This window comes from Microcaecilia unicolor, chromosome 4 (assembly GCF_901765095.1).
Source record: "Microcaecilia unicolor chromosome 4, aMicUni1.1, whole genome shotgun sequence".
In the NCBI taxonomy this organism is placed as follows: domain Eukaryota; kingdom Metazoa; phylum Chordata; class Amphibia; order Gymnophiona; family Siphonopidae; genus Microcaecilia; species Microcaecilia unicolor.
The window spans coordinates 77479074-77500185 of record NC_044034.1 but is presented as its reverse complement, the minus strand read 5'-3'; the positions used below and the strand labels follow the sequence as shown (position 1 = coordinate 77500185).

The window sequence follows — 21112 nt, the reverse complement described above, 5'->3', positions numbered from 1 at the left end:
TTTACAAGAAGACAGGCATCACTCATCACTTTGTATGTACAAGCTCTCATGCTTATAGACATTTAAGTACTGGCCCTTCATGCATTAAGAGCTGTATTTCAGAAAACTACACATATAAGAGCAGTCAATTACAGCATTAAGATCCTAGGAGCCCATGTTTACATTTTAATGGTAATTTAAAATACTAAAGGGCAAAGTACAAATGCCCACCCAACCACTCTTTTAAAGCCCTCACCAAAACAAGCAGCATTGAGTTAGCCACACAAATGAGTAAATAGCTCTGGGATGGATCTGCCCTCCTAATGCTCAGAACTTGAGTGCAATGTACTACGCGTACAGAGCACTTCCCACATGCAGCAATCACTTCAGTTTTGCTTTTTTTCTGCGCAGACAAGGAGATGCGAAACAAAGCTTTCCTGCTTCCAATGCTGTTTTTCATCACATTTTGCCTTACATTCTTGCTTCAAAAAAAAAAAAACAATAGAGTATGATGCTGAAATCAGGATTTTGGCTGTGCCTGAAATGTGGCAGGATAATCCAGAACTTTGACACTCTTACAAAATGACGCAATCAAAAGGGCTGTGAGTATTGGGCTCGAATGTCATCAACAGAATGAAGAGATTGTTTCAAATTTTTAAGGGAGTATTCAGACAAGGAGAAGCTGTTCTTGAAAAGTCTCAGAAATACCTCTTCTGCACAGAAAGAAGTAATACCTGTGCGGACTAATCAAGAATCTTTCATAGAAGAGCATAAACCTCTGGGTGCCATGGCCCTAAGAGTCCTTTTGGCAGTTCAACCCTCCACATCATCCACATTTGTGAGATGTAGTTTTTTTTCAACCATACAGACTGGGATTTTATTCCCACAAGAAAATATTTTAACAAAAATAGCAGCAGCAGACTGAGCGTACTGTTATCCTCATGACCAAACAAAGAAGATGAGCTCAGCCTAAGCAGGTGGCTATGGCCCAGCTGAAACATCAGTCTTCCTTTTTAGTATGCTCCCTGCCTCCAGTCTTTACCAGACATTCATCTGTGGGAGGCAGAGTTCAGTTTTTCTTATCAAATTGGCAGAACATTATGATCTACACATGGATCCTCTCAATTATTCAGAATGGATATCATCACTAATTCACTCTCCTAGATCATCCTCTGCTAGCACAAAACCACCATCCAGCCACCTCTATATTGCAGGAGATGGTCCACCAACTTCTCCAAGCCAATGCTATAGCACCTGTTCCACCAGAAGAGAAGAACTGAGGGTTCCACTCAATAACCTCTCATATTCCAAGAGAGACAGGATACTTAAACCCAATACTCAATCTCAAGGACCTCCATCATTTCCTAATCAAGGATAACCACCTCCTTCATTATTCCTCTGCTCAAGAAAGGAAGTTGGATGTGTACCCTTGATCTTAAAGATGCATATACAATTATTCCGATCCACCCTTTCTACAATGAATACCTCAGGTTTACTCTTTAGTCCAATCAGTTCCAGCACAAGGTCCTTCCTTTTAGCCTTTTGCTGGCACTCAGGATATTCTCAAAGTACCTTGTGGTGGCTGCTGCCCACCTTCACCATCGGAGCCATTTCATATTTCCCTACTTCTATGATTGCCTTCTAGTGGCTCAGGAAGATTCACAGGTCTTAAATCTCCTAAAGAAAAATAATAACTTTTGTAATCCACTTTCAGAAGATCACAATACACATTTACTTTATAGGAATATTTTTGGAGCTTTTTTTTTTTTTCAGAGCACAGAACCCAAACTCTTAGTCTATGTTTATGCCTATCAAACAGCACCCAGGATCACAGCCATAGTGCACTCACAGATAATGCAGCACATGGCTACTACTGTTCACATCGTCCCCATCACTTGTCTAAAAATACAACATCCTTAGTGGTATTCCAAGTTCCAATGGAAATAACACTCCCAATCACTCTCTTCCACACTACACCAGAATTCTTGGCTACATCTCCTATACACTGATGGATGCACAAACCCTGCCTAATAGTGGGTGTTTCCTTTGTACCATGGCAGCATCAGATAGTCCTAGCCACAGATGCCTTGATCCGAAGGTGGGGAGCTCATCATCATCAACATTCAAAAAGAATGTGGTCAACTTATGAGACAACATATCAACTGTTTGAAGCTCAAGGCAATCTTTTATGACCTGTGAGTGTTCCTTCAGCACCTTCACAGTTCTTCTTTCCTTATTTCAGATGGACCACCATCATGTTTTACATAAAAAAACAAAGAGGGTCAGTCTTTCTTTGCATTTGCCAAGAGGCATCCAGAATTTGGAAGTCTGATAGCCAGCTTCATCCAGAAAGAGGCTAAATACATACCAGATCACAGAATCAGTCCACAAACTTAGCAGGCTGCTCATCCTCATGAATGGTCCTAGATGCAATGGCTCTAAATTTCCTCTTTCAAGATTGGGGAAAAATCAAATCAACCTCTCCAGTGAAGAGAATGCAAAGCTTCCCTTCTACTTTTCCATTATGTCCTTTCTCCCTCCATCTCACATCAGATGTTCTAGCAAGTCTATCGACTTGCCATTTCTTTATGCTTATCCTCCATTCCCACTAATCGTGAGAGTACTACAAAAGCTCCAGCACAGTTGATACACAATATTCTCACAGAACACTTCTGGCCTTGAAAAAACTGGTTCCCACTGCTCCACAACTTGCAGTTCTGCCTTCTTGCAAGCAACACCAGTTCCCAGCCCTGATTACACAACAGGAGGGCTGACTTCTGCATTCAGACCTCGTCTCCAACTCTGATAGCCTAGAAATTGAGCAGTGTCTACTCTTGGCATTCCATAGCTTATTCAGGGCACTTTGATAGTTACTTGGAAGTCTTCCACTAGATGAACGTTTGCTTTCAAATGGAAGGGATTACAAATAGTCACAACTCTATTATGTTTTGCACAGAATCTATACCATTTATATCACCTTGGTCTTCAACATGCTCCAGTGTATAATCTTCCAACTTCATAATCACATGTGATTTTTGGCTTCACAAAAGGACTAAAGCCTCCATTAGAGAAGCCCCCTATGGCCTTGGGACCTGAATTTAGTCCTTGCCTACCTCATGTAGTCTCGTTTGAACCTTTGGAAACTTCATTTCTAAAATTCCTGACTTGGAAAGTGCTTCTCTCAGTAGCAATCACTTCAGTTAGAACAACTACTGAATTTCAAGCACTTAATACTCATGAGGGCTCTTGCCTATCACTTACATCAATGAGGAAAATCATCTGAACTGGTCTTTTCAATTGATCCAAATAGGAATGGTAAACCAGTTGCAAAAAGAACTCTAGCAAACTGGCTAGCCTCTTGTATACAATACTAACATGAGCTGGTGCTAAAATTAGGATTTTTCCAGATTTAGCTAAAGAAACTCAGGCTAGACGCAGAGCCTTTTTGGCTCTGCGCCAAAGAGTATTAAATTTAGGGGCAACATTTACTCTTAAATTTCCTTGTATTTGTCGTTTTATTTATTTACAAAACAATTACCAATTTTCTGATCCAAAACAACTCGAGGACTTTATCAATGCTAGAGAAGCTGAGAATGTTATTGTTAAAATTTAGATTTCCATGCGGACACTGTATGGTAGATTGAGAATGTACCCGGAGCATGTAACAATTTGTTATTATTTTCCTTTATGTATTACTAGCCGTTAAGCCTGTTAAAACGGGCGCGTATTGGAATGTTTTTTTTCCCAAGGCCCCCCTCCCGCAGCTGCAAGGCCCCCTGCCATCCTCCTTCCCTGCCAGCTCCAAGGCCCCCTCTGTCCCTCCCTCCCAGCTCCAAGGCTCCAGTCCTCCCCCTTCCCAGCTGCAAGGCCCCCTGCCCTCCCTCCCTCCCAGTTCCAAGGCCCCAGGCCCTCCCCCCCAGCTCCCAAGGCCCCCTTCCCTCCCTCCCAGTTCCAAGGCCCCCTGCTCTCCCTCACAACTGTAAGGGGCCCCATTCCCTCACAACTGTAAGGGCCTCCATTCCCTCCCTCCCTCCCAGCTCCAAGGCTCCAGTCCTCCCCCCTTCCCAGCTGCAAGGCCCCCTGCCTGCCCTCCCTCCCTCCCAGTTCCAAGGCCCCAGGCCCTCCCCCCCAGCTCCCAAGGCGGCCTTCCCTCCCTCCCTCCCTCCCAGTTCCAAGGCCCTCCCCCCCAGCTCCCAAGGCCCCCTTCCCGCCCTCCCCCCCAGCTCCCAAGGCCCCCTTCCCTCCCTCCCTCCCAGTTCCAAGGCCCCTGCTCTCCCTCACAACTGTAAGGGCCCCCCTGCTCTCCCTCACAACTGTAAGGGCCCCTGCCCTCCCTCCCAGCTCCAAGGCTCCAGTCCTCCCCCCTTCCCAGCTGCAAGACCCCCCGCCCTCCCTCCCTCCGTTCCAAGGCCCCAGGCCCCCCCAGCTCCCAAGGCCCCCTTCCCTCCCTCCCTCCCTCCCAGTTCCAAGGCCCCCTGCTCTCCCTCACAACTGTAAGGGCCCCCCTGCCCTCCCAGCTCCAAGGCTCCAGTCCTCCCCCCTTCCCAGCTGCAAGGCCCCCCGCCTTCCCTCCCAGGTCCAAGGCCCAAGGCCCCCCCAGCTCCCAAGGCCCCCTTCCTTCCCTCCCTCCCTCCCAGTTCCAAGGCCCCCTGCTCTCCCTCACAACTGTAAGGCTCTCCCTCACAACTGTAAGGGCCCCCCTGCCCTTCCTCCCAGCTCCAAGGCTCCAGTCCTCCCCCCTTCCCAGCTGCAAGACCCCCGCCCTCCCTCCCTCCCAGTTCCAAGGCCCCAGGCCCCCCCAGCTCCCAAGGCCCCCTTCCCTCCCTCCCTCCCTCCCAGTTCCAAGGCCCCCTGCTCTCCCTCACAACTGTAAGGGCCCCCCTGCCCTCCCTCCCAGCTCCAAGGCTCCAGTCCTCCCCCCTTCCCAGCTGCAAGGCCCCCCGCCTTCCCTCCCAGTTCCAAGGCCCAAGCCCCCCCCCAGCTCCCAAGGCCCCCTTCCTTCCTTCCCTCCCTCCCTCCCAGTTCCAAGGCCCCCTGCTCTCCCTCACAACTGTAAGGCTCTCCCTCACAACTGTAAGGGGCCCCCTGCCCTTCCTCCCAGCTCCAAGACTCCAGTCCTCCCCCCTTCCCAGCTGCAAGGCCCCCCGCCCTCCCTCCCTCCCTCCCAGTTCCAAGGCCCCAGGCCCCCCCAGCTCCCAAGGCCCCCTTCCCTCCCACCCAGTTCCAAGGCACCCCCCTTCTTCCCAGCCAGCTGGAAGGCCCCCTTCAGTCCAGCCCTCCCAGCTCCAAGGCCCCCCTCCTTCTGAGACCTCCCATGTCCCCTCCCCCCCCCAAGGTAGCCGCTACGGCCCCCCCCCCCTTCACCCAGCCCGGGCCCTCTCTTCGTTATTCAACTTACAGCAGCGCCGAAACAGCAGCAAGCAGCAGCTCCCGTTGGCCTTCCTTCACTGCCTGTGCCTCGCCCTCGTGTGACAGAGAGGGAAGTCTCTACTGCGCATTTGCAGGTGAGTCGGTCACTTGCCATTTATAGGTTTGATAAGTATATCTTGGATCCATTTAAGTATTTCCAATATTGTGGTCGATGTTTAAGGTAAAAATGTTTCCACTATTGAGACAAATAGTTGTCCCAAGAATGTGATTATTTCTTTTAGTTTTTTTCTTTCTTTGTTACTGTATGCTTCTATGAGAAGATGTGTAATTTTGAAACTATAAATAAATAAATAAATAATAATAATAATAAAAAAAAAATACTAACATGAGCAAGTGAATACTCCTCTAAGCTCAAAAGTCTTCTCAGATTACCGTCACTGCAACCACAGTAGCTCTCATAAAGCCTACTTCTCTGAGTACCATTTGCAAAGCAGGTGTGTTGTCATTTCTTCATACTTTCACTAAGCATTATTGACTGTGCAGATTGATTAAAAAAAATACTGACTACAGTAATTCAAAACTGGGCAGCCCTAAACTTATAAGTCATCCATTTGTGGAGGAGTGGCCTAGTGGTTAGGGTGGTGCACTCTGGTCCTGGGGAACTGAGTTCAATTCCCACGTCAGGCACAGGCAGCTCCTTGTGACTCTGGGCAAGTCACTTAACCCTCCATTGCCCCAAGTACAAATAAGTACCTGTATATGTAAGCACTGAGCCTGCCATGAGTGGGAAAGCGCGGGGTACAAATGTAACAAAAAACAACAAAAAAAATTTGTGTGCGTGACTCAACCATACTTATTGACAAAAAAGCAATGTTGCCCACTTGCAACAGGTGTTTTCTGCAGTCAGCAGGATTGATATGGCACAGACTCTCCCCCACTTTCCCAACAGTTGTCTAACTAGTTTGATCTTTAGAACCAACTGAAGAAATCACTGCACGCAAGAAGGGCTGCGCATGCTCTAAATTCTGAGCTCTGGGAAAGCTGTTGGATGACATCACCCACTTGTGTGCTTTATCCTGCTATTTACGGAAAACACCCATTATTGACCAGCAATTTATTTATTTATTTGCTGCTTATGCATCTTCAGGAGGTGAAAGTCGATAGGGAAATGTTTTAAAAATATATTTGTATTTCCTTATAGGATCAGGAATGCATGCATACATTTTTTTAGACTGCCAAACTATGCTTTCTTTGAATTTGTGCCTCATGTGGTAATTGCATGTGTAAACAGCAGTACCGTAAAATTACTGTTTACATGTATATGCCATCTACACATATAAAAGCTGCATGAGGCTCCTAAAATGACCTTCTTAATGTATCATCCACAAAATTATGCTGTCTCCATTAAACTAAGCCTATAATTTTTAGTCTATTTTCAAACCCAAACTTTCAAGATAACTAATATAAGGTTGGAAAGAACAGTTGTGGGCTGGAGTTGCCACTGTGAATTGAGAAGACATGGCTGGAACATTAGGTATTCAAAATCAACTTATCTATTCCAGGGTCTGCCAGTCCCACATAACAACAGTCAGACTGCAACCTGCATTTCTCAAGCGGGGAGTGGACAGAGCAATCAACCCAGTTTTCTCTTGAATTCATCAAAAGAGAATACATGTCTTGATAGAATAAGTACTGTAGGTGGCCCACAATTTATTTATTTATATCCTTTAGAATAATAATTGAGAGAATATATTAGAAAGATAACAACAGTGGCTAAAGACAGGCAAAGAATGAACAGGTACTTTGCTGATTCGTTTTTTAATGTACCAGTTCATCCCACTCATAGGGTCGGAGTAATGGTCATGAATTTAGATTTGATATTATGTCTTTCTGTGGCACAACCAAGGCGATATACATTTATTACATGCAGGTACTTCCTCTGTCTCACAATCAAGAGCTAGTAGCATAAGTAGCAACCTGAGGCCTGAAGAAATTAAGGCCCTTTATTCTACTCCCTTCCCCTTCATTTCACAAATATGCATGCCATTATATCAATTGCAAGTATGCCAAGAGATAAGTTGTAAAAATAAGCATGATAATTTTAGAACAGCTCTCACACACACTGTATAAAGAACATTTTATGGAGAACAAAGCTGTAAAGATTAACTGAGGTCCAGGGTACAGCTCCCCCTCCCCCAATAAAAGAAAACCCTCTACCACCTTACTTTGTCTATGGTGCAGTTAAGCATGGTGCTGTGAAGCACGGGGCTCTCAGCGTATACCCCACCTCCACCACCCTTGGTCTAATTTTGTATAAGGGAGTTTAGGATAGAAAAGAGACATTCAAGCTACCAAAATTTGCAATGTATCTTACAAAACACTCACTGAACATGAAGCTTTTTATAAAGCATGTATAAAGCCATAGAAAATATGTGGTGGCGTATCACACTTGGAACAGCCATTTCCAAACTACAGAACAGGGTTAAAAAATGGTACAGCATACGGCTTCGTACATACAGTACAGTCTCAATTATCCAACGTAAATGGGAGCGACCCATTGTCACATAAGTGAAAAGTTGGATAATACAGAAAACACTGTATAAACCCCTCAAACAATGCATAAACAAAGGCATAGAGTTCCCTATTTACAAAAATTGTTCTAAAACAAAGATTTTTAATAGAAATAAACATGATGATGATGCCATGGGGGGGGGGGGGGGGTCTGTCAAAAATGCCAGATGGTCGGATTAGTGAAGGTCGGATAATTGAGACTGTACTGTGTAACTAGTGGCACAACATGTGTACAAGTGACAGATTTTGTTACATTCAAAGGGAGCCAAGGTCCGACAACACTCAAAATATATGCACAATTCCCGCACAAGAACTCCTCACAACCTCAGACACAAACACGCAGCTAGCTGACAATTATGCATGACTCTGAGCAGATGTAAATGCTGACAGAGAAATCTTTTGAAGTATGTGACTAACGTCATCACAAAATTGGGAAGGTGTATAAAAGGGCATTTAACATGTAAACCGGAAATCAGATGCCGAAGTCCATGTCTGAATTGCTGCTAGAAGGAGCTACTGACATAGATCCTGTTCTATAATAATTGCTGAAACAGACACTTAGAGCCAGCTATGTGCAGAAGGAACATCCTTTTTTGAAAAAATATGTTCAAAATATGAATGGCCAAAAAGCAGGCACATAGACATCCCCTACCACAATACATGAATATTTATGTTGTGAAATAGCAACATAGACATTCATAATGACACAAGCAGCTCCTCCTGAGGTGTGATTCCTAATCCTGCCCTAGATAAAGGAGGTAGGCCACCGCCAAGGCATATACTCAACCACCCATCAATCCCCCCCCCCCTTCACCTCACAATAGTAGGTCCCCCTCTGCTGCTGTCTGGGTCAGTGCCAGGATCAAAGATGGTGAATCTGCCTTCCAGAACTGATAGAAGGTAAAGGCACTAGGATCCAAGATGGCTTGAAGACAAATCTCTCACAACAGAAAAGCAACATGGTCAACACAGGGCTGACAGACAAAACAAATGCTTCATTAGCTCTGCAGCTGAAATTCTCCATCTACATCTGTACTTATTTGTATCGTTATGTGACCATTAAACTATTATATCTGCCTAATATCAGTTTTCTCTTAGCTCTATTAATTAGTCTATAAAACGTTCATATAATCTATCAGTTCAAGCTTTGCCAATGCCACCTACCTTGAGAGCAAGTCAATAAGCTCCAACTTTAACATCCCATCCGGGAGCACTCGAGGAATAGCAGCTACGCACGTCCTGAAAAGATCGATTTTGGGCTTTCGCTCACCACTGAAAGTTGAAAACAGTTATATGGTTAGTCAAAGGTGCCAGAGGCTGTAGAGACAATTGTTATGCCTGGAATATTATGCATTTGATGATGCTTCTTTTTTGATTGCTGAAGGGACCTGGATGTTACCTTTTATGTAGTCTGGTTTATTATACATTTGATAATATCTCTTTTTAGTTTACCTAAAGGGCCCGGATGTTATTGTTTAGTATAATTGAGTACTATATCACTGTATATTATCTAGATTTTATGTGTTTACATGATTTTATGTATGTACTTTTGCAAGCCACCTTGGATAAAGGCGGGTTAAAAATAATACATCCAAATCCAAGATGCATATAATAATTTCCATAAGTAAATGTTTTTTTCCATAAAAATGTAAAGCAAATCCAATAAATGCCTCAAGAAGGGTAACATGTTGTACAGTCCATTAGAAAGTTGGAAGAAACACTCAAGCTAAATGCCGTCATTTCTTTATTGAGAGGAATGTCGCCATGTAAAATAAAGTAAACAATAAAATAAGTTGCTAGGGTTGAAAACGCAAAAACTATATAAGCGGCAAAATTCATGCACCCAGTTCATACATTTGTGCAATATTTCAAATGCGGAAAAATCTTTGCAATGGAGGACCATATGCAAACCATCCTGTTCTGTAGAACTACAAAGTTCCCAGATACTTTTTATGTAAAAGAATTTGCATTAATTTTCAAACTTTGAAAAGTGCTTAAAAAGAGTACCACATGTAATATATTGAATAGCAAATCAAGAGTGTAGTGTAGTTTGCTACTGGTCAATATGTGTACTGCCCACTAGTACTGGAGAAGCCTTCTATATAGGTCTCCCTTGTTAAGGATTCAATTTCTTGATTCCATGTGTACCTTCTAGATGCTTACACTCATGAGAACAAAATCAGGAGAATTACGATGGTGCTACAGGGAAGACAGTGAGTGTTACCCTAGCTTTCTTGTTGATGTGTTTTGATCGTCATTCAGAAGGAGGAGGAAAAGTTTGTTTATTTATTTAAACATTTCTAATCCACGTAACTTTCTGCTTCCTCTGGGGCAGGACATGGTAGAGAGAAGACTCAGTGGCTGGTGACAGACAGTGAATGTGAATGGCTGCCGCCACCTGGCATCCTCTACAATGCAAGCAGAGGTAAACTAGGGGGAAATTGTTTGAGACAGGGGGAAAAGATGTAAGACCGCCTGCAGGTGGGGGAGGGGGAAGATGGCGCTCTGAGGTAGCCAGAAGATATGAATTCAGATCACTGTAGCTGGAGAGTACGAGCGGAATGGCTTACAGCAAGTGTTGCCTCGCTCCTGCTCTCTACTGTCGCTCATTATCTTGCTAAAGATGTAAAAAGACTGGAAGCGGTGCAAGGAAAAGCTGCATAAATGGTATAGGATTTATGTTGCAAACCGTATAAGAAGAGACTTGCTGACCTGAACATGTATATCTTGGAGGACAGGAGAAACAGGGGTGACATGATACAGACGTTCAAATATTTGAAAGGTGTTAATCCACAAATGAACCTTTTTCGGAGACAGGAAGGCGGTAGAACTAGAGGACATGAATTGAGGTTGAAGGGGGGCAGACTCAGGAGTAATGTCAGGAAGTATTTTTTCACAGAGAGGGTGGTGGATATGTGGAATGCCCTCCCGCGGAAGGTGGTGGAGATGAAAACGGTAATGTAATTCAAACATGCGTGGCATAAACACAAAGGAATCCTGTTTGGAAAGAATGGATCCACGGAATCTTAGCAGAGATTAGGCGGCGATGCCGGTAATTGGGTAGCGAAACCGGTGCTGGGCAGACTTCTATGGTCTGTGCCGTGAGAATGGCAAGGACAAATCAAACTCGGGTATAAAGTATCACATACCAGTCTTTATTTTACATCATTTACTATGATACTATATCATTTGTTCCATCGTCAGCTCTTTATGATGTAGCTCTCTATAAAATGCCGCCTCAGTTGACCTAATTATAGGGCCACCCCTGCATGTATTATTTTCAAAATTAATATTTAAAAAAAATAAAAAACAGCATTTCTGATCTCATCACTGACCAGGGCTAGGCTCGACTCTACTAGATATTTGGCCTTTTTTCCCCTTGCTACTAACCTTTGGAATGCTCTACTGCTTCTAAGACAAGAGACTAACTTCAAGAAATTTAAACAAGATCTGAAATGCAACTTCTTCCCTTCAGCAGAACCACGGGGGAGCTCAAGACAACTGCTGCTGAAAAATCCCTTACTTATTATTTGCCTTTCTTGCTTTTCTGCAACCTCTCTATTACATTTTGAATCTTTGTAAACTGCTTTGAAGTGGTTTCCAAAAGGGTGGGTGTATTAGGTTACAAACCAACAATATCTAGTGCCTTGCTACTGCAGCACCCTGTGGTTTAAGCAGATAATAAAATGCTGATTTATAAGTGATCTCATATAAAATATTAACCCAGAGTAAAAGCATAGCCATGACATAATGGCATGTCCTCTGTTGGTTGGAATGTATAGGGGCAGAGTTTGCAGGTATGCATGTAGATTATAAAATTAACAACCTAGGCACAGACATTAACAACTGCCCAAGAGCAGGTGTTACATGTATGCTCATGTATGCAAAGTGGTGCAATCTGACACACAGATGCCTATCCAGCTTATTTTCGAAGGAGAAGGGCACCCATCTTCCGACACAAATCAGCAGAAGGGCGCCAAAATCGGCATAATCGAAAGCCGATTTTGGGCGTCCTTGGCCGATAATGGAAAAAAGAAGGGCGTCCCTGACGAGCGTTTGGCCGACTTTACTTGGTCCCTTTTTGTTCACGTCCAAGCCTTGAAAAGGTGCCCAAACTGACCAGATGACCACCAGAGGGAATCGGGGATCACCTCCCCTTACTCCCCCAGTGGTCACCAACCCCCTCCCACCCAAAAAAACAAATTAAAAAACATTTGTTTGCCAGCCTCAAATGTCATACCCAGCTCCATCACAGCAGTATGCAGGTCCCTAGAGCAGTTTTTAGTGGGTACTGCAGTGCACTTCAGGCAGGCCCATCCCCCCCTGCCTGTTACATTTGTGGTGGTAAATGGGAGCCCTCCAAAACCCATCCGAAACCCACTGTACCCACATCTAGGTGCCCCCTGCTACTCTTTAAGGGCTATGGTAGTGTTGTACAGTTGTGGGGAGTGGGTTTGGGGGGGCTCAGCACACAAGATAAGAGAGCTATGCACCTGGGAGCAATTTGTGAAGTCCACTGCAGTGCCCCCTAGGGTGCCCGGTTGGTGTCCTGGAATGTGAGGGGGACCTGTGCACTACAAATGCTGGCTCTTCCCATGACCAAATGGCTTGGATTTGGCCGGTTTTGAGATGGGCGCCCTTAGTTGCATTTATATGCGAAAACCGAGGTTGGCCATCTCTAAGGGCAGCCATCTCTAAGGTCAACCCAAATGTTGAGATTTGGCCGTCCCCGACCGTATTATCGAAACGAAAGATAGCCGCCCATCTTGTTTCAATAATACAGTCGGGGACGCCTCTTTATGGGGCTGTCCTTAGAGATGGGCGCCTTTATAGATCGGTGCCCCCCATTCGATTATGCCCCTCCACGTGGTCCTTTTACTAAGGTGCACTAATGGATTTAGTGTGCACTAATGATTAGCATATGCTAAATGCCACGCAGCCCATTGTATACCTATGAGCTGTATGGCACTTAATGCACACTAATTTGTTAGCACACCTTAGTAAAATAGGACCTCTATGTGTCTTTATAAAATATCTCCTAAGTAGGTACCTTAAACCAGGTACCCTATTATAAAATTACCCTTTAAATGTACAATGCACTCTTTGAAATCTGTTGACATTGATATCTAATGGGTAGACATTAGGGCTGCATGATTAACGCGTTAAACTTTTAACTCGCATTAACATTTTTAATGCAAGTTAGATGCCATTATCTCTCTATTTTTAGCTCTCCTGGCACTCTGGCAGTCCGCTTTTCTCTGCGCGTTCCTTCTCCCTGATCCTCACAGCCCTCGGCCTTAACCGCTGCAGGAAAGGCAAGCTGTGTCTCACCCAGCCCCAAGCCTCCCTCTATAACAGGAAACTCTATCAGAGGAGGCAGAACTTGCTGTTACAGAAAGGGACTTCGGGCCAGGTGAAACACAATGGGATTTCCCTTCAGCAGTCAAGGCCGAGGGCCGTGAGGAGCAGGGAGGAGGAATGCACGAAGAAGTTAAGAAGAGGTGCTGGGAGAAAAAAAAGAGTGAGATAAAGATGTGGACCGGGTGGGAGGGGGAGGGGTGGCAGGAGAAAGAGGAAAAAAAAAGAGAGAGAGTTGGGGGTGGGGGAGCTGTTAGAGGGACAGATGCTGGAAATGGGGTTGGAAGAATCAAAGAAGGAAGATGGTGCCCATAGAAGGGAGGGGATGAAAGAAAGAAGGAAAAAAATGGTGATGATGGATGAAGGGAAGCGGAGGGGAGGAAGATATAAACAACTATATGTACATACTAAATTTATTTCAAATCTTTTACATTTGAATCACGCGAATAAAATTTTTTAATCTATGTACAGCTCTAGTAGAAAGATTTTCACACTCTGTTCAGTTTTATTATTCTTTCCAAACCAGTGGAATATTTGGGTAATGCTGCATTCAAACCACTCCACCCCTTTCCCCTCTGTGTCAGAAACGCACACACAGATGACAAAAACAAAGACACACAGATAAACATGCAGAGAAGCTGGAAAGAATTCTATGAGTTATCCTTTGCATGCTTTACCCACTTGTTTAACACAGTGTACAATTTTAGCTCATCTCTATATTTAATTATTTACTCAAGGTATCTTACAGAAGAGAACAAAGAAAACACAATGGTACATAATAAAATATTTGAGAAGAGAAATTACATGATTTGGAAAAAAAGGAATGTTCAAACAGGTCAATATTTAAACACAGCAGTCAACATTTCTTTTAAACGCCAGCCACGGTGTTTAAACATATACCCAAATAATCAGCACCAGCCAACATTCAGACATCAGTGCTGCATTCAGCACCATCACCAAGATAACTTAAGACAGCAGAAAAGCTGTCCTACTGTATCTGAACAGTTATCTGGAAACCAAGGATGAACAAAGCCAGTCTCTAGATAAATCCTGGATCTGACCGTGGACCCCTCCAATACTACAGGCAGTGATAAGACACTATGTGCTTTTAACATGACTGAGGCATAGGAGGTGTCTGTGGGTATAGTTTGGGTACATTCATGAATTACATGTGTAGGCCATAAACTATGCAGTCATGCGCACACTTCAGCTGTGAACATTTCAACAAGCTGGAGTATATGTACACCACTGCATTTCAGCTGCAATTTTGGTAGCTTCTGTGATGCTACTTTATGTTTTAACATTTTTATTGATGACAACATAGAACAGAGTAATACATTCCGGCCTGAACAAAAGAGGCCAACATCAAAATCCGAAATCGAACTATATGATAAGATCTGTCATCAAACATTTTACCCTTTTCATCCCAACCCCCTTCCCCTCCCCTTTCCCTTCTCCAACACATTCATAATTCGATATGTTTTGCATATAGGTCAAACAGTAGCGTACAACTCTGAAATTCCTACCTCTTACTTCAGATCTTTTAATATACACTAATGCAAATCGTATAAGAATTACTATCAACACAATGTTTCATGTTTCTTCCCCCCTCCCTTATCCCTTCCCTCTTCTCCATTCCCTCTTTTCCCTTCCCCCCTCCCTTTATTCTCTCTCCCTCCCCCCCGCCACCTCAGGAACAAGGCTCACATACAAAACGGGTCATTGAAGGAACAAAAAAAAAAAAAAAAAAAAAAAAAAAAAAATCACAGATGGTTGAGCAATAGACCCCTACCTCGTTGTGATGCTACTTTATAAAGGCATACAAGTACCTACAGTGGTGGAAATAAGTATTTGATCCCTTGCTGATTTTGTAAGTTTGCCCACTGACAAAGACATGAGCAGCCCATAATTGAAGGGTAGGTTATTGGTAACAGTGAGAGATAGCACATCACAAATTAAATCCGGAAAATCACATTGTGGAAAGTATATGAATTTATTTGCATTCTGCAGAGGGAAATAAGTATTTGATCCCCCACCAACCAGTAAGAGATCTGGCCCCTACAGACCAGGTAGATGCTCCAAATCAACTCGTTACCTGCATGACAGACAGCTGTCGGCAATGGTCACCTGTATGAAAGACACCTGTCCACAGACTCAGTGAATCAGTCAGACTAACCTCTACAAAATGGCCAAGAGCAAGGAGCTGTCTAAGGATGTCAGGGACAAGATCATACACCTGCACAAGGCTGGAATGGGCTACAAAACCATCAGTAAGACGCTGGGCGAGAAGGAGACAACTGTTGGTGCCATAGTAAGAAAATGGAAGAAGTACAAAATGACTGTCAATCGACAAAGATCTGGGGCTCCACGCAAAATCTCACCTCGTGGGGTATCCTTGATCATGAGGAAGGTTAGAAATCAGCCTACAACTACAAGGGGGGAACTTGTCAATGATCTCAAGGCAGCTGGGACCACTGTCACCACGAAAACCATTGGTAACACATTACGACATAACGGATTGCAATCCTGCAGTGCCCGCAAGGTCCCCCTGCTCCGGAAGGCACATGTGACGGCCCGTCTGAAGTTTGCCAGTGAACACCTGGATGATGCCGAGAGTGATTGGGAGAAGGTGCTGTGGTCAGATGAGACAAAAATTGAGCTCTTTGGCATGAACTCAACTCGCCGTGTTTGGAGGAAGAGAAATGCTGCCTATGACCCAAAGAACACCGTCCCCACTGTCAAGCATGGAGGTGGAAATGTTATGTTTTGGGGGTGTTTCTCTGCTAAGGGCACAGGACTACTTCACCGCATCAATGGGAGAATGGATGGGGCCATGTACCGTACAATTCTGAGTGACAACCTCCTTCCCTCCGCCAGGGCCTTAAAAATGGGTCGTGGCTGGGTCTTCCAGCACGACAATGACCCAAAACATACAGCCAAGGCAACAAAGGAGTGGCTCAGGAAGAAGCACATTAGGGTCATGGAGTGGCCTAGCCAGTCACCAGACCTTAATCCCATTGAAAACTTATGGAGGGAGCTGAAGCTGCGAGTTGCCAAGCGACAGCCCAGAACTCTTAATGATTTAGAGATGATCTGCAAAGAGGAGTGGACCAAAATTCCTCCTGACATGTGTGCAAACCTCATCATCAACTACAGAAGACGTCTGACCGCTGTGCTTGCCAACAAGGGTTTTGCCACCAAGTATTAGGTCTTGTTTGCCAGAGGGATTAAATACTTATTTCCCTCTGCAGAATGCAAATAAATTCATATACTTTCCACAATGTGATTTTCCGGATTTAATTTGTGATGTGCTATCTCTCACTGTTACCAATAACCTACCCTTCAATTATGGGCTGCTCATGTCTTTGTCAGTGGGCAAACTTACAAAATCAGCAAGGGATCAAATACTTATTTCCACCACTGTATCTTGCTTGAAACAATAGCCTCAAAACAGGCACCTTACCAGTCTACCAACCTAGACAGTCAATTATAAAACTATATTCCATGTGCTAGGAAATAACCCTTTTTACTGGTCCTTATTCTTTAATCACAACAGAATCCACAAAGTTTGCATTCTACCCACATTGGTGGGCTGCTGTAGGTAAAGGGGAATAGACTTTAAAGAATTCTGATCAGGGCAAGAGTTAATTATCTGAGAAAACACTGTCGTTTTGGCTGAGGGGGTAGGAAACGTGTCATACAATCAAGTCATGCAACGATGTGTACAACCCATCGAAAAATAAGTAATAACACTCACGTGATCATGTCTTCAGGTTCTTTGTTCAACATCTGTGCATTAGTCAGCATCATGCATCTTCCCACTTCTTTATCAAGATGCCGTAATATGTTATCTACAGCTTTTCTTACTTGAGAATAATATAACGACATGCCTACAAATAATACAGAGGTGGATATGAAAATCAGTAATGTCTTGTCACAAAAGAATACATTTGTATAACCAAGACAAATATTACCAAACAGGACACTAGGAACAGACAGAAAGCAGTTTTACCCAGACACAAAAGAGGAGAAATTTCTTCATACATCTAATCCTAAATGGAACAAGCATGTAAGCCAATGACCCAATTTAAGTTTAATTCTTTCTTTGACAAGAAGAATCAATGTTAACACAGTGGTATAGGCACATCAGGACTAGCTTCATAGCTACACAATAGGTTAATCTAAAACTGAGATTTGTTGAGTTCAGCTTGCTTCTGCCTTCCTTAAGGCACAGGAAGAAAAAAACCAACAGTAGCTGATATGGTTGTAGTGATTCCTTGCTATTCCCATATACCAGGGCTACTTCGTTCCAGTCCTCAAGGTCCACAGGCAGGCGACATTTGCATACCAAGGAGGCAGTGCGTGAAAATCTCTCTTATGCATATTCATTGAGGATATCCTAAAAACCTGGCCTGCCTGTGGAATTTGAGGATTGGAATTGAGTAGCCCTGCCATATACAGTGATTGGTCAATACAGGTCAATACTTCTTAAGTTTATCTCACTATGTTTACAATCCTTCTTTCTTCTTCAGTACCTTGCCATTTTTAGTATATTTTGCAGCCTGCAGAATGTATGAATCAGTGGCTTCCCACCTCCCCCTACTTGGGTTCAATTCAACCACAGTCAAAATCAAAGAACCCACCAAAGAAACCTAGAAACAGAGCATGTGAAAACCATATGGCCTACCCTGCCTGCCCATTTGCAGCAAATGTATAGCTCCGCAATCCCTTCTTCTACCTCAGAGATCCTCTATACTTGCTTTCTTGAATTCAGATACTGTCTCCACTACTTCTGCTGGGAGGCTGTTCCATACAACCACCACCATTTCCATAAAGACATATTTCCTTAGATTACTCCTGAGTCTGTCCTCATTCATCTTCATCCTATGTCCCCTCATCCCAGAGCTTTTCAAATGAAAGAGATTTGCTTCCTAAACACTTATACCTTAGAGGTATTTAAATGTCTCTATCATATCTCCCCTCTCTCAATTTTCTTCCAAAGTATATATATATATTAAGTCTGTTCCCATATACTTTATCAAATCACTCTCAGCCTCTATGTCTTAACATTTTTCCCTCTAAGGCAGGGGTTTTTAACCCAGCCCTGGAGTTTTCCCCTATCTAATCCAGTTGTCAGGATATTCTATAATGACAATACTTATTTTTATAGTGCAACTGAATGTATGCAGCACTTTAAAATGATAAGTAATCAGATAAAATATATGCCTACCCAAAAGAGATTTCATAGTACAGTTATGCCTTATATAATAACTGTCATTCTTTGAGTCCTACCAGACTAGTAGTGGGAGAGAAAACAAATCCTGCTTTATCCACTAATATATGCTGGCACAGTTGGTAGCCTGGCAGCATTTTTAGCAAGCTGTTTCCATAGCCAAGCCTTTGGATCACTTATTCCTACCATCCAATCTTTACACTTATATATCCATATATTTCTCATTTTTTTCTATCAAGTTGTGTAATCCATAGTGCCTCACTCTCTTTCTTCACTCATAGTAGCCTGGATTCCCTGGGCAGGCTCCTGAACTGGTCTGATACAACTCAAAAGGTGTCAGTTATCAGATAGGGCATTACTGTACGTACCTCTTCATCTATGTCTGATCAGACCAAACCAGTAGGATGTTCAAAACTCCTCTTCATTTGGGGCGAGAGGAATCTACCACGGTTCACTAGGACTTCTGCTTCAAAGATGGCTTGATTTCTGATCCTCAGGTCCAGTCTATAGTGTTATGAAAAGGGATGGAGAGATATCATCTGGTGGAACTGACCTATACTTCACCATGGAAGTTGTCTGGGCTCTGGTTGAGTGCCCTTTCAAGTCCTTCAAAGCATGTAAGCCATATGTCACCAAGATGGCCTCTCTTATTGACCTTTTGAAGTGACTTTCAAAGCTTTCTCACTTCTTCAGGGACCATCTAAAAGTCAAAAGCCTAACGTCTTCTGGAAAGGTTCATAAACGTAGCACCCTACTAGCTTGCCTATCCTCATGCCACACTGGATCCAACTGTCTGGTTGAGATGAAAGGGTTAAACTACCTTCAGTGAGATAGTATTGTATACAAATTCATCCAGTCTTTAGCCATTATTAGATATGGTTCTTTATTTCTGTTCACAAAAGAGGAGTTGAACCATGTGTGATGACCTTAACATGGCCAAATAGGTAGAAAATGCACAGCAAAAGCCAGGATACTTGGGTGCACAGAGAGAGGAACCCCCAGTAGGAAAAAAAGAGGTGATAATGCCTCTGTGTAAGTCTCTGATGAGATTTCATGTATAGTGCACAATTCTGGTGACTGAACCTTCAAAAAGATATAAAAAGGATGGACTCAGTCCAGAAGACAGCTACTAAAATGGTCAGTAGCCTTCATCATAAAGTCTACGAGGACAAAGATCTCAATATAAATACTTTGGAAATATGATACAGGCATTTAAATACCTCTACTGCATAAATGCACAGGAGGTAAGTCTCTTTCAATCAGAAAAAAAAAGCTTGGGAATGAGGGGGCATAGGATGAAGGTGAAAGTGAATAGACACAGGAGTAACCCAAAGAGGTTTAATAACAGGAGACGGCATAATGTCAAAAAAGCTGAAGCCAATTCCCCTAGCAGCCGCCATCTTGGTTAAAAAAAAAAAACTATCAGGTGCTGCATCCACATTGTCGTTGTGCTTGCTATTTTATCTCTGCTATATAGCTGCAAGAGCTTTAGAACTTGGGGACTGTTCTGCCCACACTGCTGCTGTCACCGAGCTGGGCTAGGCTAGGCTGCAGTAGGATGCGGGCACTCTGGGGGCAGCGGTGAATGACGAGCTGGACTGGGCATCCAAGCTGCTGCAGTCCAAGGCTATTGTTTTTACGAGTTCAAGAGGAAGCTTTCCTAGAGCATTGAGTACCAAATTTAAGTCCCAGCTGTCATCATCTGCCTCAGAGGAGGCCTGATATGCTTGCCTCCTCAACCCCCCCCCCCCTCCTCAGGAAACACACCACCTGCTTGTGTGCAAGTAGGAGAACCCGTGTCATGACCCTCCATAACAGTATATGGAAGTACAATGTACTCCAATGGCATTAAATGCAAGGTCTCTCTTGAGTCCAGCCTGCAGAAAGTCTAAAACATCCAGGCACCAAACCCTCCATGAGGAAATGTGCCTCTCCCTGCATTTTGTATCAAAAAATGTTTATTATTTTTTTTTAAATGGTATAGGAATCTGAAGAGGCTAGCCGTAGTGGAGTTGCTCTGGTTCTCACAGGTCAGGGGGCTACTATGACAAGGGAAAGCTTATCCTGATACGGAAGATTTCTGACCTGCAGCAGTCTTTCACAGGAAATTTTCTGTGGCCGTATTAGTATACAAAGAAAACAGATGTATCGTGTACCATTTTCTGCCCGGCTCCAAGCTCCTGCCTGGTTAAATAGCGATGACCAGAGCAAATCCATATTCAATGGTACTTACCCAGATAGTGTCGCTGAATATCCAGCCAGACCGTCACAGTACTATCTGGTTAGTCTGAGATGAGCCGGGAGTTACCCGTTAGCAGCAATATTCATTCAACTAACCAGGTAAGTAGCTAGATAAAATTAGGATAGCAATAAAGCTGCTCCTTTTACATGCAGGTTTGTAAAAATGTGTTCCTTTGAGCCCGCCCTTAAGATAGTTATTTCCCTTATTCCTGGTACATATTTGAAAATAAGGATAAAAGTCTCTGTTATTAATTAATGGCATATATATGTGTAGGTTCACAATGTGGTAACAGTGGTTAGTGTATCTGGGGTTTAAAAAAGTTATGGACAAGTTCCTTGAGGAAATGTCCACAGTCTGCT

General features: G+C 43.6%; 1 protein-coding gene across 1 annotated transcript in view; it reads right to left on the bottom strand.

The window, feature by feature from the left end:
- The window catches only part of FRY (FRY microtubule binding protein), a 449190-nt gene that overhangs the window by 267217 nt on the left and 160861 nt on the right, over window positions 1-21112 (bottom strand). Inside the window, 2 exon segments of the mRNA XM_030200365.1 lie at window positions 9085-9192; window positions 17036-17168. Coding sequence (XP_030056225.1) covers window positions 9085-9192; window positions 17036-17168 — 241 coding nt within the window.